Source organism: Epinephelus lanceolatus, chromosome 7 (genome assembly GCF_041903045.1).
Source record: "Epinephelus lanceolatus isolate andai-2023 chromosome 7, ASM4190304v1, whole genome shotgun sequence".
Classification (NCBI taxonomy): Eukaryota; Metazoa; Chordata; class Actinopteri; order Perciformes; family Serranidae; genus Epinephelus; species Epinephelus lanceolatus.
Window position 1 is genome coordinate 15,619,207 of NC_135740.1, and position 17,283 is coordinate 15,636,489.

The 17,283-nt window shown below is 43.8% G+C and overlaps 1 protein-coding gene across 13 annotated transcripts in view; it reads right to left on the reverse strand.

The window, feature by feature from the left end:
- The window catches only part of tenm2a (teneurin transmembrane protein 2a), a 238,044-nt gene that overhangs the window by 61,341 nt on the left and 159,420 nt on the right, over positions 1 to 17,283 (reverse strand). For 9 of the 13 annotated variants that reach the window (XM_033632871.2, XM_033632870.2, XM_033632869.2 and 6 more), the window contains 2 exons: positions 11,751 to 11,957; positions 3,813 to 4,044 (listed from right to left, as the gene is read on the reverse strand). In XM_033632871.2, the coding sequence (XP_033488762.1) occupies positions 3,813 to 4,044; positions 11,751 to 11,957 (439 nt within the window). The remainder of the gene's footprint in view (positions 1 to 3,812; positions 4,045 to 11,750; positions 11,958 to 17,283) is intronic. The other 4 variants (XM_033632873.2, XM_078169231.1, XM_033632872.2 and 1 more) reach the window with 1 other exon arrangement.

Genomic DNA, 17,283 nt, shown 5'->3' on the forward strand with positions numbered 1-17,283 from the left:
TATACTATAACGAGTGGACAACAAATGCCAAAATTTACATATGATTACAGTGGGGAGGAGTCGCAGTCACAGAGAACACACATGCTTGGATGCAAACATACACACAAATGCACACAATCACACACTCCCTCCCTCACATGTGCTCATCATCTCCTAGCTTCTGGTTATAATGAGATGGAAGACGGGCTCTGCCAGCCCGGGGATGGTGTGACTCTCTGGCTCTGCCCGGCTGGCTCTGACCCAGTCACAAGCTCCAGCAGCTCCAGCCAGCCCACCCAGCCTCCGCCATCGCCAGACCCAGAGAGGAGGGCCCAATCTGGGCTGTAGGGTGGAGCTGGAAACTCTGTCGGCCGCTCTGGGCTCCATTCACTGCGACAGGCTCTGAGCCATGCCCAACCCCACCACCTGAACATGACCAAATACTGGCACTGCAGAGGGCTCAACAGCGTGTGTGTGTGAGTGAGTGTGTGTGTGTGTGTGTCTGTGTGTGTCACTTGGTTTAAATCTGCAAAGATGGCAATCACAACATAGCTTCTGTGAAAAGAGGATTTATAACTTTATTCTTGTAATCCGGACCTCACCAAAGATCACTGCATTATTTGTAACAATAGAAATAACGAAAATGTCCTCTCTCCTCAAACTATGTTATGGCATCACCATGGCAACACAAGACTAGATAAACAATTGCAACTGGAAATAGCTTCTATTTCAAGCTGTAGGTATTCTTGTTCAGCACCACACTCCTTCTTACCCATCATGCATACCGACATGATGCATCAGCACAGGTTGAGCATAGACCTGAGACCAGTGGGGCTGAATTAAACATGGCCAGGCCTCATAAATACTGCACAGGGCCGGCACTCAGGGGAGCTTATCTGGGACCATCAGAGCTGGAAGCCCCAGCGCCCAGCAGGAGAAACACAACTACAGCTTGCAGAGTAAATGCTCAGAGAGCGAGTGTGCGCATGCTAGCAAGCATGTAGGCAGTGTCCCTCTCACTGCATGCCTCATGAATAGTAATACCCGGCATGAATGCTCTGTTTGCCTGGTAAGTGTTCTTTGTGTACTGGCAAAAGCACATGTGTAGGGTGTGTGAAATGGTTTGTATTTTCTGCTCCCTCACTTCAGGTTGCATGCCATGCATAATAGCTTTGACACATGGCAGATTTTTGTGTGTGTTGCACTCGGAGAAGAGGTAGAAAAAACGTTTGAGTAGCACACTTTAAATTAGAGGCCAAGAGCCATTTCCATTTTGTTTAGGTGGTTCATATATTGGTTTAGAGTGATGGAGGGGAGTGGTGACACACTGTGCATGATATTCTGCTGTGTGGTGTTTGCTCACTGAACTAGAAAATGTAGCCTTCATCCACTGGATGAACTGGTAACAAATGATACTCTGCTAAAAATATGCTGGTCTCTGACACGAATCAAGTTCAAAGGTCATATCATCTACCTTTGCCCTTAGTCCTGATCTTTGGACCTTCATGCTACTTATCACTGCCGTGCATTACTACGGTATGAGAAGAAATCAGAACATTGCACTGCTTCAGGCATTCATTAAAATTTATTGTGGGAAGAATGTTGAAAATACAAACTCACTGCAAAGAAGACAATCAGTGGAAAAAAAATTCGGTGAGGTGGGTGTTAGGAGCTCTGCCACACCTCAATTTAGAAAAGTAAAGTTTCAAAATACAATGTGTGGTAACTCCAACAAACTCTACATGACTAGTGGATTTGCTTGTTTAAGAGACTTGAAGCACTGTGGAGTTCAACTATGGTAGACTTTTCACTCGCCACTGAGCGACTACAAGTCCATTTAAACTTTTTTCGTCTATCCTTCCTGATTCTTTATTTGTGTTTGATGAGTAATTAAAGCATGGCAGAGTTGTGCAAGATGTTTTAATTCTAATGGACTTGCATTCAAGCTCACACTGACCCGCAACTCGCCGTGTGAACATTCTCACTGTTACTTGTTTATCAATTGAAAACCATCTTGACAGCTGACCTTTACAGTAATGGAGCCTTGGAGCCCAAATTGGAGCTTTCATTTTAGCTGTGTCGCACCAAATTAATATAACCCTGCTTTATCGACAGGAGTCAATAATAAAAACAGCCTACATCTTGAATATACTTGAGTAAAATTTTATACTGTTATAAAGTCACAGTTAAAGCTCAGATAAGCAATTTAATTTTGGCATCATGGGGCAAAATCCCATAATAATCTTTAAGCATACTGTAATTTAAGTGGTCTGAAAGAACACTAGACCTCTGCACCTCTGCTTGGCTCTGATTTCAGGCTTTAGGAAATCTAGCCTGTGATGGGAGACTTTGGCCAATCACAGGCCATTTTTAGAGAGAGCAGCTGTCAATTATGTCAATTACTGCATGTGAACTGCAGTCAAACTGTCAAACTAGGCAGCGCTGATCGAATACGAATCAAGATTCTGTTACTGCAATGCCAATTTCTTGCCTCAAATGTTTTCAGAAACATATTTTACTGTTCAGCTGTAAAGTGGTCACCATGTTGAAAACAGCTGAGCCAAAACGAAGCATCACCTACTGGCCAGACCAAACTTTTTTTTTTTGTTTGTACTAGCTGTCAGAATATAGTGACAGTTATAAGAAATACTTTTTGTCACATTTGCTAAAACAGAGTTACCTACTGCAGCTTTAACTCACAGATTGCTACAAAACTAGCTCAAGTTTAGCAACCTAACAATCTTGGCATGCTATTGTGGCTGGCTAGCGCTAGCAGTAATATTAAGCCAGCGTGTTAACAGTTAGCTTGCCAGCCACAGCAGCCTGCGAAATAATCAGTAATCACTATGAGCCTGTTTATATCTAGTAACATGTGTCTTGGGTGATCCGATCCCAAGTGTAAACGACCACCAAGACGCATTGTGATCGGATCACCCAAACCAGAGGCGTCTGGGATGCATTTGACCATATATCTTTTGAAGTGTGAACACTAATGCATCCTGATGTGTCCCCAACAAGGACTGCTTCATCAACGCATGGTGTGGTGGTTGTCTTGGTGAAAGCGTGCTAACACTACAACTTGCCTATTTTTAGATGAGTTGGAAGAAGTGTTGCATGACTGTCTTTTTTGCCCTATGGAAAGAGACGTGTTGAATTCAGCTAACAGCGGTATCTCTAGCTGTCCTGACACAACTGCTAACGTGACTAGCGAGCATGTTAGCGAGCAGCTAGCGAGAGTGTGGCCGTAATAAATGTGCGCATGGCCCTTTGACGTTCTAGTGTAAGTGACGTAGAGAGTAACAAAATCTAAACAGAAATGGTCAGCTGGAGACAAGGTGTAAACGGCGATGTGTCTCAGCTGTCCACTGAAACCCATGCTAAGTGTGAACAGGCACATAGTAACCAAGCTGCCAGCATCATCTATTTCACAGTGACATGTGAATTTATTACATTGTTTCTGGTGTCAGCAGGCACTAAGTTGTGTTTATGATTGTTTGCAGTGGCCTGGTAAGTAAGAATATTGCCTTCCCTTTGGTGAGTTTCTGGACATTCTAACTGTAAAAAAGAACTGAGTAAACAGGGTCGAGGGATCAGGGTTACATCCTCAGCTCTTTCTTCTCTCGTAGCATTTCTCCCTGACACCTTCATTCTTTGCTTACAGGAATGTTGTTGAAGCAGCATGGCTCTGACCTTTCATTCCTCTCTATTGATTACTCAAGGCTTATTCCACTGCTGTGCCTACTGTAAGAGGCTCGAGATATTAGCATCGGGTAAACATGTCAACCACAAAAACAAAGCAAAAACAGAATAAAGGCAAGATATTTTTCTCTAACCTGGTCTCCAGTGGGACGTTACTGTTGAGCACCCAGCTGTCTTGCAGCTGGACCGACTCCGGGGTGGTCGGCCCGTCTCCAGTGCCCGGGGCGGGGGCGTGAATGGGGTTGCGTCCCCCTCTCAGGGTGTTTCTGTTCAGGCTGTTGGCAGACTGGTGGGATAAGGTGTGGTGGTTGTGCGGAGGGGGCAGTGGAGGCCGTAGTGTGGACTGACTGTGGTGGTTGGCAGCCCCTGGAAGTAGACAAGAACAGAGAGGAATTTAAATGCCACACTTCTTTGTGAAGGAAATCAAAGAGAGTTTCAGGCAAAGGGAGGGCAGGGTTTCATTCCAAGATGCTACAAATGTAGGACAGCAATGTTATTTGATATTTAGTGTTTATTTCTCAGAATGCCAAAAAAGTAAACCTTTTGAGCAAGGAAATAACTTCATTAACATTCCATTATGTGCTACTTTTGTGTCGACAATCATTTTGCCAGAGTAGGTGTCATATTTTCCAAATGGTCGATAACTTATTTTAGCAGGAAATTCCAGCTAAATAGATACATGAAATTTGATAATCATGTTTTTGCATTTTGCTTGCACATTTTTATACGTTTTGGCCGTCCTATCTTTAGCCAATTCCTCCGCTCTCTCACTTTCACCCTTTCGTTCTTGTTTCCTTTTTCACAACTAAGAGAAAGAAGAATGTGTGTGAGCAGTGGAGCACTTCGCACAGCGTGTGCCCTCTTCTCTTGCTCTCAGACTTGGGGGAACATGTCAGCTAGAATCCAATACCAGCCCTTCCAACTCTGAGCTAATGGACTGTTTAGTGAGAGAGCTGAAAAACAAACCCGGATGACTCAGACAAGAACACCCATTCACACATCACCTTTCTATCTCCGTCTGTCTCCCTCTCTGACTCTGAATCATAGGGGGGGGTTGAGCCTGTCTAGAGCATGTGTGTGTGTGTATGTGTCTGTGTGTGGGTTGGTACAGCAGAAATCAATAAACCACATACTGTACAGTGTAGGAGCTTGACACAGTTGCATCACTTCTTGTGCATTAGCATACTGTTTGTTCACACATTGACAGGTGCATGTACTCGAAGGACAGCTGATCAAAAGGAGGTCAAAAATCACTTCACATGTCATAATAAACTGTCCGCACCTCTGTTGTAGTGCCGTCTGAATAGAACTGCTGGAATTATTGCAGAACACACAGTCACTGATGTTACATTTGACTTTGAATTCTGGCTTTACAGCACAGTTTGCTTTCTCTTTCATCAATACTACGGGCCGCACTTTCATCATTATTTTACACGTCTCAGCATGGAATACATTATAATGATTGTGTTTGTTTGCACGTTGCCTTCTTCGTGCTGATCAAAGGACAGAGTAAGCACACATATGCACACATACAGTACATGTGGGATGAAAAACAACAACAACAAAAGCAACTGCTTTGTCAAGCTGCACAATTGCACTTGCCCTCCTCTATTTGTCATCTCCTCTTGAATTAGAAGAGACAAGAAACAATGTGTAAGAGGAAAAAAGACGGGTGGATGTGTTCGCCTCTCCTGTCCACTTTTCTGCTTTGATATTTGTTGGTCAAGAGATTTGCGAGAGATGTACAGTAAATGAGAACACAGAACAGAACATACAGTAGATGCACACAGCCACGACCTTATACAAATAAATCTAGGCATTACGTGTATTCATAGCGCTGTGTCTCCTTACATGCCAACTGTCCCTCTTTCTACTTCTTCCTCATTTCCTTCCTCCTAAACGGGAGCATATAGGGGGCAGTGAGCTCCTTTGCAACTGCAGCTGTAATGGCCACCAGTTTGTAAGGTGACCTGATTCCTCCGTGCCGCCACTGGGACGCAGGTGTCACCCACATGGCCCTGACGAACAGATGCTTGTGAAAGGAGAGAAGAGCAGAAGAGGGGAAGGAGACGAGAGAAAGATGGAGGGGCCTGACCTCTGCTGCACGGGAGCGACACAAAACATCTGTCTGCACATGCAAAAGATGCTCTTGGGAGAAGCAGACACACATACATGGGTGCGTGCACTCGCATATGCAAACATACATGCAGTTACACACCTGCCGGAAAATTCAAACTCTTGCATCATACATGCAGAGTGTAAATTGATATTAAGATATGCAGAGAGTTTTACTTCTCATACTCTCCTCCCCCTCCTCCTCTCTATACAGCCTCGTTCCTTCTAGAGGATTGTTTCCCTCTCTTTCATCTTGCTTTTATTTGCATTTTGTTTGTGTCCTTTGCTGAGATATAAAGCACTTTGAGATAAATCTTGTTTGTTAAAAGCACTTTATAAATAAATTTGACTCGACTTCTCCTCTCTGCAATGCCCCTATAAATGTGAAATAGCTGCTACTACACCCTATCTGCATAAGTACTTTTATCTAGCAACAATGCACACAACACAGAGTCATATACTGGGGGGATATAAAATAAGCTTGCATGCTTGCACGCATGCACGCAGGTGTGGACACACAGTCCGAGGAATAAATAAAAGTAGGCACTCCTGTGCTCACACACCACCCTGCTGTCTCTGTTTAAATCCACGTACAAAAAATGCACGCGTTTCGCCTTTGTTCACTTTTCTGCTATAAATATTGAACGTTTTTTTTTTTTATTCCAATTCGGATGAATAATATATGGCACACCTTGTATGAGAGAGGAATACATGGGTTTTAGCCTTAGTTTTCTATGAACCTCGCAGTGTGTGTGTGTGTGTGTGTGTGCGCAAGAAGTATCCTCAAGTGCGGGGGTATTTCTCTGTGCATATGTGTGCGTGTGCACTTGTGGGCATCCTGCACTGCTGGGAGACTGTACTGTTCAACAGTCCAGCCACTACATAGTTACACAGGGACTGAGTCATATCCTGCGCTGTTTCACAGACTCACATTTTGTAATAACGATTTTAACATTTCCGTTCAAAGACAGAAATGAAAATGCTATTATCTATCATACAGCTGCAAATTCTATTACATGTCTCCAGATAATGTCAGAAAAATGTAAATGCTGAGAAAAGTACCGCTTGTAATTCTATGCATTGACTCTCTTTATAGCCTCCTGGGGCCGGCAGAATCGTCACGTACTGTCAGGTTAACTGAAGTGAGTTGCGACTTGATAGAGAGCAATTGTTTCTTTTATTCTTCACTGAATCAATATCTGCAGAATAAAGTGCATAAATGACTCATTACAAATGTTTACTGTTGTTATTGTACAAACATACAGCTCGCAGGAAAAAAAAAAAAATTTATTCTTCCTCACAGCCTTTAGTGGGAGTTAAAAAAAGGTTCTGCTGCAAAATATTTATGATCAGAGACAAATTGCTTTCTTTTTTTTCTGCCATAGCACACGGGAGAGTGATGTCAAAGAAATTCATTTTCATGTAGACTTCAAATCCATAAAATTTATCCTTAGAGCTTACCAGAGAAAATACAAACACATTGAGAAGGGAGGCCTGCCTGAGTGAGGCCAACGTGCAAGGCCTTGTTTTGTGTATGTATACCTTCGGAGGACTCCTTACTTTGGCCACAGAAACACAAGTCTGACCAACCACTGGAACGGAGGCAGTGTGCACTAACAAGTAGACTGCAGGTAAATGGATCTAATAAATTAAGATAGGGGACTTAGTCAGATGAATTGTCCGGTTGCTAAAGTACAACCCGCAGGTAGGCTAATAGGAACAACCGTTTTACCAGGAACCCAGTCTGATAAAAGACAAAACATGTGGTGAGGAAATAGAGCAATTAGGGAGCAGCCAAGCAGACCACATTTTATTCCACTTTATCTTTTCCTCCTTTCTTTCTTCTCTCTTTCACCCACCCGTGTGAGTAAACAGCGATTGTGAAAAGATTCTCTCAACAGCTCTCTGTTTTGTTTTTGCAGCCACTTTTTGTGGAGAAGCTCAGAGCCCTCTCTGACTGCTGTTGAAGGCTGACCCACTTTATTCTGTCCAAGGTCCCCTGCGACTGGAGAAGGGGGACTATAGCTGTAAGCTGGTGGGTTTGGCTCGGGCTAATCCCTGGAAGTTCATTATGCTCGCCAATTCAAAGGAGCCTCATTCAGCAGAGGAGCATTAGCCTGTCTGCTAACCTGCCTCCCCCTGTAAAGCACACTGCGCACACACACATCAGCGAGAGGCAGGGGCTCGCCACACCATATTAATCTCACAGTGTGTGTCTATGTGTGTGTGTGCGTGTGTGTGAGTGTGTGGCCAGCTGGCAGCAGGAACCAACCAAGGCAGTTTGTTTTGCAGTCCTGGATGGGCAAACTGTTTATTGACATTTTCTGTGGTTAACAGAGAAAAGTCGCAGGGCAGGATGTGCATCTATGTGTGAGTGTGTGTGTGTGTGGGATAGAAATGCCCATTCAGCAGTTAAAAGGGGATCATTGCAGGGCTCAGCTCCCTACCCTCCCTCTGCCCTTCCCACTCCCTCTGTCTCTCCATCTCTTTATTTCATGCCCCATATCTCCACTGCTTCTATCCTTCTATTAAAAAAAAAAACTATGCCACCCTCCATTGTTTTTCATGCACCTTCTCTTCGAGCTAATTGCTATGCTGCCTGTGTTTTAAGGAGGTATATTCCCATGTGCAGGCGCTTCATATGTCCTCTATCTCCGAATGTCACATGCTCTTCGTTTGTCATTCTTCTCAGAGCTCAGAGGCTGAGCACAATGGAAGGGGAGCTTGAGGTGAAACTAACAGGCACACATGCTAAACGCACACACACTGACAAAAGGGGGTTAATTTTGCACACAGGCTTTATTACACACAGGCATACACACAAACACATACGGGCACGAAAAAAGAGATAAAGTTAAAGGCATAAATTTACACACGCAGGCACACATACACACTAATACACACACACAAACCGCCTCTGCCTTGGCTAGTCATCTCTGTCTAATTAGGAGGCAATAATCCGCTAGAGAAGAGTCATCAAATTCAGCCAAAAACAAACAGTCTCCATGAGCAGAAATGCACGTGTGCATTTCACCCACACAGATGCATAGAACTGAATACACATACACACACACACACACACACACACACACACACATACACATCCCACTGTTACGCAAATGTCACCCTTACATAAGCACCATTAGGAAGAATAACATTAGTGCAGGAGAAGGCAACGCGTCTTTGCTGTGCCTTTGTTTCTCTAGATTTGTTTCAACAAAGCCATTAAACATTCATTGCCTCGGCAGTGACTTGAGGTGGCTTCCCTGGCAGCAGATAGCTAGCCACTTTAGAAGCGGCTCGGGCTAAAAATAGCTTAGCATTCCCCATGCATAATGAATGGCCAGAGACAGCGCTAACGCTAGCTCTTTCCAGGAGCGATCTGCTACGCTCCGTTTGACCGTCTCAGCTCTCCCGGCGTTCCGGGGGAGCGTTCCCAGACAGGTGCTCCGAGCCAGACAGTATTCCCATATAAACACTCGCAGACCCAATTCCCAGCCAATCCTCGGCAACACCGTTCCGTTCCCATTCACCTGTCATGCTTCACTAGGAACACAAGTCATGTCTGTCCACCTGTTAGCTTAGGTAATGGTGGACTACTTTACAGGGAACACACACCCACACAAGCACGCAAACACACACACACACACATACAAACAGCATGCAGCTTCCTGAGGATTATCTCGCTGTGGTCAGTTTCTGCCTGGCTTGGTAAGGCTCATTTCCTGCCCAGCGTCCACTCTCTACAGGACCACACAGAAACACACACAGGAAGGCGTACACTCACACAAGCACATGCATAAACAGTCGCCGGTTATAGGTGTTTTATTTCCTCGCAGCCATTCCTGTGACTTCCTACATGCCAGGGTGTGTTTATGCAGTGCCAGACTGCCACTCTAAACTCATTTAGGTCGATTTTAATGGACGCCCAAAGCCAAGGACTCTCTCTGCACCCATTAGATCAGCAGTCCTGGCTGGGAAACGTGGCAATTTGCAATTTCATCTCAATGTTGTTCTCCTTCCATCCAAATATCTCTCTTTCACCCTCTAAGCTCTCATCAGCTTTCCCCTTTTTTACTCGCATTCCCCCTTTTTTCTCTTTGTCTCTTTGACTCCCCATGTCTCTTGGTTTCTGTCTCCCTTTCAGTCGTGCTCTCCATCTATTTTTACTGGTGCTTTTTGGATGTTTTCTCTCTCTCTCTCTCTCTCTCTCTCTCTCTCTCTCTCTCTCTTTCCTTTTTGATTTTTTCATGCAAGATGTCTCATTAAACAACTTCAAAAGTCAAAGTTTGGCTTTCTCTATCTCTGCTCCCATTTGCCTCTTTGCGCCTCTTTTTTCCTGCTCCTCTGTCGTTTTTTTCCCCCTTTCTTTCTTTGTCTCTCTTGCTCGCTGTCTCTGTGTGTACATGCTCAGCAGAGACTGAAAAGAAGCCCCAGAACAGAAAGTGTGGGTGTATGTGAACAAGAATGAGAGAAAGAGAGAGTGTGCCTGCGAGCCTCACTCTCCCTCTTTGCCAGTGTCTGCCATTAGGGTGTCAGTGGCAGAGTGAATTTATTTGCTGTGCGGTTACTGGGCTAATGATTGATGTTGCCCCAGCAAACAGTAAACCAATTAGAAGGCTGATGTAACGTCATTTTAAAAGCCTCCTAATCACGTTGCTCTTGAACCTGGGACCCGGGCCTTCCCTAATGAAGATTTATACTGGATCAAAGGAGAGCCTAACGCCATTAACAATAGATTGTATTCCACCAAAAATCACATTAGGACTTCTCTGCCCACCCCCCTCTTCCCTCCCATCAGGCCTCTGCTAAATATATCTGCTGATTACAAGTGCAGATGCACAGAGGAGTAGAGAAACAGGGGAAGAGCGGGAAAGGGAGGCAGAGAGGGACAAAGAGGCAGACGGAGTTGGCCCACAGTAGCTAATTGTTGAGAATAAATGTGTATGCTGATGAACAAACTCATCACTGCAGATGTGAGTGTGTGTGTAAGGTGGAGAAAAATAGTTGCGAGGTGCTGATATAAGCACACAGGGCCTGTAACAGCCAACAAGAGAGTGTCCAATGATGAAAGAGAAAGCTTACAGCCAGGGAAACTAACTAGTTTGTCTTTGCCGCACTGATCCTCCTGCCGGCACTTAAAATTCATCATCCCCTTACCTTTCACTTTCCGCTGGATTATTAATGTCATATGGAAAATAAGTACAAACACACCTACTCACTGGCAACCAATGTGCGCTCTGCAGAGTGTAGGGGTTGCTTTCATTTGCATCATTGTTTTCTGGCAATAGTTGACAAAGGTGGGAGGGTTACATTTAAAATGTAATCCATTAAGAGATTACCAATTGTCAGCTCGGAATGTGCTTTTTGTTATGTGAGCCGCTAAAGAAGTCAAGTTTGGGAACAGAGTGTGTTTTCTGTTACTTTCTTGATAATGCTTCCTCAAAAATGGATGCACATTTAAGCATCCATTTACAGAGCACTCTGACACACACTGGGTGATCTTTTACTGTAACAAATATATAAATAGGCTTTACAGTTATCTGTAAATGATTTATCAAAGGATTTATTTCCCCTCTGATAAAACCGTAATATCCACAATTGACCGTGATTACAATCAATTTCTATCTTAAATCTCCCACTGCATATTTTATGATCTCTTCAAATGTAAACATAATTGCTTCAGTCCCTTTGGTTTGATTCCCAGCCCTGCAAACAAATGCTGACTTCAGAGGAATGCAAAAAAGCAGAAACAAAATGGCTTAAAGAACAAGATGTGACATTGGATTAAAGCAAAAGGATTGCTTGGCATTTTACTCAGCAACGACTAAATCAGATCAGGAAATGGACACATGATGAAGTAATGCGATGACCCCGGTGATGGATGACATGTTGATGTGTATATATATAAATGAATGGGAGGATAAAAGGGTGGGGTGAATGGCGAGCTCTCTTACCCGTAGAGGAGGGCTGGGCACGGAGCAAGTATGAGTCATCCGGGTGGGGCTCCAGGTGAGAGTGGGTGGAGTTTTTCTCCAGCAGGGGCACCTGGCATTCCCTGATCGGTGGAGACGGGCCGGGGGAGGGGTGGTGGGGGGCGGACGAGGAGGACGGGAGGGACGGAGGGAGCAGGGAGGAGGAAGAGGTTGGAGGGAGTGGGCGACCTGGAGGATGGAGGGAGAGAAAGAGGGGGGGGAGAAGGAGGGAGGAGCGGGCGTTAGACAAAACAGATGGCAATGACTGAAAGTGATACGGGGCTCTGCTCCGAGGCAGGTTTACTCAGAAATCATCCTGCTTAGCGGAACCTGGAATACCTTACCGGGTCGATTCACTCAAATTAAACATTTTCAAAAACAAACAAAAAAAACATGTTTTAATACCTTTGATATCTGTAGCCATGCAGATAATTTGGGTTTTTATTTTGTCTCTATCCCAATAAAATAGAGGTGAATTGGGATAAATGGACCTTCAATGTCAACAAGATTCATTCAAACAGTTTTCTCTTAAATAAATAGTTTTTGTGTAAATAGCACTTGTGAAACCTGTTGACAGTGTGTCCTGCAGAGTATTTAGATTAATTGGGACATTGTTTCTGGGCAAAAAAGCTGTTGAGTTTTTAGATGTAAGCTTTTACTGCTGTGACTAAAAACATAGATTTGAGACCAAACCCAAACTATCTGCATGATAGGATGTAAATGAGAAGATGTTTCTTTTTTTTAAATTTAATTTAATCTATTTTTTTTTTTATTTTAGTGAATCAACCCATGAAATTCTGGACATAAGTAAACAAGTAAACGTGCTTCTCGGAACAGGCCCCTTGTTATAGCAATGTATAGCAAACACAGAAGCTTGTTGACACTGGAGATAGATTCACACAAACAATCCACAGATGTCTTAAATACTGTATTGTGAGACAAAGAAGTTGCACTAATTTTAGCTTAGTTTGAACAAATTTTCCACACGACCTTGCACATCTAATTGGTTTCGGAACGTTCATTTTACATGTTTTATTTTATCCATAAAACTGCCAAGAACAAATTATTTGCACCACTGAGATATTCTGCATCAATCTTCAGTGGTGCCTCCAGGGAGCTGCCAGGAGGTCCACGGCCACCCTAACACAATCACAAGTATCCCCCTCGCGGAAATAATCACAAATAATTGGAGGCCTCTGTGTGATGTTTTTAAACTTGAGTAGGCCAGTTCCCTGTGAAGTTTTTGTCCTTTACAATCACTCCTTCAAATTAAAGCTATATATTTGTCCTTAACTTTCCATATTGACATAGCTTTCAACAAGCCTATACTTCAACAGCATAACAGAATTCCTGAAACTCAGTTATAGCTTCGGTGTTGGTGTACCACCCCAAGATTATCGGTGGCCCCATCTCGCCACTGCTATGAAAGATTCAGGGGACACCTCCATCTATCTTCCCACTGTATAAATCAAATTGAGCCCCTGCAAACTATAATATAGAAGTCTAAAATATAGTGTAACATTAGCAGAAGTAGATAAAGCCATAAAAATAGCCATCAAAAGCTTCTGGTAAAACCAGACCAAACCAAGAGCTTTTCATTTGCAAGAGGAGGAATGTGCAAATTGTTTTTAAAAAATTGACATAATCTTGCTTTCATTCAAACGTTAGGATGAGATTTTTCGTGAGGACCTAAATCCATTGTATGATTGTCCTCTACATGGGGGGAGACAAGAGAAAGTTAACAGCCAAGTCTTTAAATAGTGGGAGCCATGGGACATGTGGACACAATCAGGCTGTCCCATACACCAGAGAGAGAAAAGAGGGATGGAGAGAATTCACTCTACTCTCCAAAGGTTTGGAATCAAGGACAAAGACAAATCTAATAAATTCTATTTAGAGACTGCTCAAAATATAGAATAATTATGTCTGCCGTATTTGCAGCTCAATCAATCAACAATATGGTAAGAATGAGGCCACCGAGTCCAGCCAATCCACCGAAGGACTCGGGTTATTACAACTACTAATTAGATAGTCGACCAAAGACGTTTTGACACAGTGATAATCACTTATTTTCTCCTGGTTACGCATTTCAAATGGCAGCCTCGGGCAGCAGCAATGGTGTTTTTTTTTCAAACAGCTTTACAAATAACCCTCTTTTTCTTTTTCCTATTGATGCCTTTACCTTCACCAACCAAAGTTTAAATGTGAACGGGCAATGTAAGAATAAGCTGGTTTTAAAAACTCCATCCAGTCTTTCTTTCACCGCTGAAAACTTCAGCAGGAAAATGGAGACTTTATAATGCCCGGCTCCCCAGGACTGTAAGTCACTTCTTCTTTCATCGCGCTATTTTCTTTTTATAAAGGATAAAAAACAAGCAGGAACACAGGAGGATGAGAGAAAGAGAAGAAAAGCCATGAGACCTTGAAGAAAAAGATAGCAGAACATTCCTCATCATACTTTTTATTTTTCTTCACCTCGCCTTTTCTTACCGACAGTTCCACAGAATACAGATGTGCTGTGATTGTAATTTGACAGCATTCACCTTCCCATCACAGAGTATTGATAGAAATCAAAATGTGTAAAGGCCATGATAGATGGGGAGCTTTTTTTAGGCGACGGTGCAATATTGCTCGCATCAGGGAAATAGTACCTGGGCGAGGGAGGAGGGGGGCGGAGGATTAGACAACGTTTAAGAAACAAAGTGGTTGGACATAGTTGTTGGCTAGCTTGCCCATCTATGCTGCCTCTAAATGAAGTGCATTAATCATGGAAAAACACACGTATGAGCCTGGGTGCCAGTCCAGCTTTATAGAGATATATTTGATAGAAATGGAGGCAGAGTGATGCTTCTGTCCTGCTGTCCAAACTGCTCCAGCTTAGAGCTTTGCGTCACGGAAACCAGAGCTACAATCGATCCACAGCCCCACGTTAACTACACCCCAGAGAGATGCCAGCCTTGTCTTCTGTTTAGGTATGTGTGTGTGTGTGCCTGTGTGTCCAGTCAATCTCATCAGCGCAAACAGAGAAAAATGGATAAACAATGGCAAAGCAAACACTGTGGCAGTCAGGAGGGGAAAAGAGAGAGGCAGGGAGGGACGGTAAGAGACGGATGGAGGGAGAGGATGATGGCAGGGAGGGACGACGAGGTCACGAAGGTAACCAGGGGAATGGAGAGTGAAAGAGAGAGAAATGAATGGAGGGAGTAGAGGACGGAGGAAACAGGACAGTCCAGAAGCTATGAGCTGACAAAACTTATTGGCAATAAAAAAACGGGGGAAGAAAGCAATAGAGGAGGGTAATTAGGAGGGGAGGAGGCAATAAGAGGGGACTGAGCGGCGGAAGATGGAAGACAGGAACAAAAGTAATGAAGAGGTAAAAAGGGAATAAGCCGTGGACACACATGCAAAGAAAAGAGCGACTGATCTGAATGAATCAATCACTCACTGCAATTGATTGTGAGGAGGGATCTAGCTATTTGCATATTTCACAAGCCCTATAATGAAGCTATTGGCGACAACAACCAATGAAAAATATCTGTGTGTGTGTGTGTGTGTGTGTGTAGGTGCACACCTTTAGGATTGTTTTGTCGCATGATTTTAGTGTACACAACTCCATGCGCGCTCGCTCGTAAGGTTACGTGTGTGCCAGTGTGGTTATTAATATTTTAAATCACTTTAATTACAAAAAAAGGAAAAATTGCACTAGTTGGCCAAAAGCAATTAAGGGAACTTTAATCTCCTTAGCAATTATGCTGTGGGGCATCCTTAACTCAGTCATTTCTGCCCGCTACATTTCCACAAAGGTCAGTGGAAATTGCTTTGTGTTATTAGAACAAAGACTTAGCAATGAGCTCACGTGGTTCCTCTTGACGATTTGTTCATTGCCATCCTTCAGCCGCCTCCCCGGCCATCTGTATACATCTCTCAATCCATCTCTCCAAGCCTGTCTCTAACTCCGTTCTCTTGCAAGTGTTGATTAGTGTGAAAAAATAAAGTGCATCATGGGGGAAAAACTGGGCATCTAAAGACTGTGGCACGGTATTAAAGGCATTAGTGGAGTCTCTTGGTGATTTTATTACAATGTAAAACGGGACACAATCACCATTAGCTTGTTGTGTGAGCACCAGGCTTTGACTTGCTTGTATGAGTCATATACATGTATGAGCTTTGCCTGTTGCTGCGCTACTGTACATCTCTATTGAATCATCTCAGTATGAGCTTTGTATCTATTGTTTCTCCGCAAAGGCGTTCTTTACTGTGCAACGCCATTATACATCAGATGTTATTCTTCTTGTTGACTGTTCAATGACTTCCATTCTCTTCCCGTCTCGTCCTTGTCTCTATTTCTGTCCCTCCCTCCCTGCCTCCTGCCTCGCTCTGTCCATCCGTCCACCCATCTGGCTGAGGTGAGGAGTGGTAGGCCGAGGAGAGTGGAGTGGAGCAAGGGATGGAGCGACAGCTGGAGCCCAGTCAGACAAGGAGAGACAAATTACCCCTCTAACGAGAGCCATTCATCATCTCTTCATCTCTCCCTTCTTTCATCCCTCTCTTCCTCCACACCTCTACGTGAAATACAGCGCACCTGGATAGCCAAAAAAAAAAAAAAAAAACATGTCGATCTACCACACAAATTTATGTTGTTCTCATTTAGTCGCTACTCATGTGGCTCATGCTGCTAAGTCAATCAGTACGCTCTTCTATTAGGACGACGGAAAATAACGAAGGGAAGGGGGGGGGGGACAACGAGATAAGGGAGACGTGAAATGATTGAATGAGCGGTGCGCGGGGAAAGAGGGAGGAAAAAGAAACGACACACCCATGCTGGCACATGCAGAGACTCATTACCATGGCTGCTGTCAGCACAGATGTTGGACTGAGGGGGAGCTGTCAGTCAGTGTGTGTGTGTGTGTGTGTGTGTGTGTGTATGAGTATGTTGTAGTATGTGCGTATATGTGTGTGTGTGTGTGTATGTGTGATAGTGTCTGACAGTGATCTGAGGGCTATTTAGTGATGACAGCTGCTGACACAATGGGCCCTTTTCTCTATTTATCTATACAGTGCAGTCTGTCTCCTCCATCTCATCTCTCTTCCTGTTCCCCCCTCCCTCCTTGTTTTTTGTCAAATCCTCGCCTCCTCTTTCCTCTTATTCTTTTCTTTCTCATATCTCGCATTTCGCTCGACTGAGGCAAGACGCACACCTGTTGTTGTCTGCATATGTGAGCAACAAATGGATGTCGCAGCCTATCCAGGAACGGTCTAAGTTCATCCGCTTTATACCTTGAATGCGTTCTCCCACAACCGCTGCACTGCAGAATATGAGTGATAAAATGAATAAAGAGGGAAAGGAGAGATGAGAGAATGACTCAACAGACGTGTTTTAATTAATAAAGTTGGGCTTTCACAGCCTAAAGAGATGATTGTATCACTGGCTCTTTCTTTGATATGTAACAGGGTGTCTGGGTTCTTCTCTGGCCTACAGCTCTCCTCTGCTCACGCTCCGCTCCTCTCTTTCATC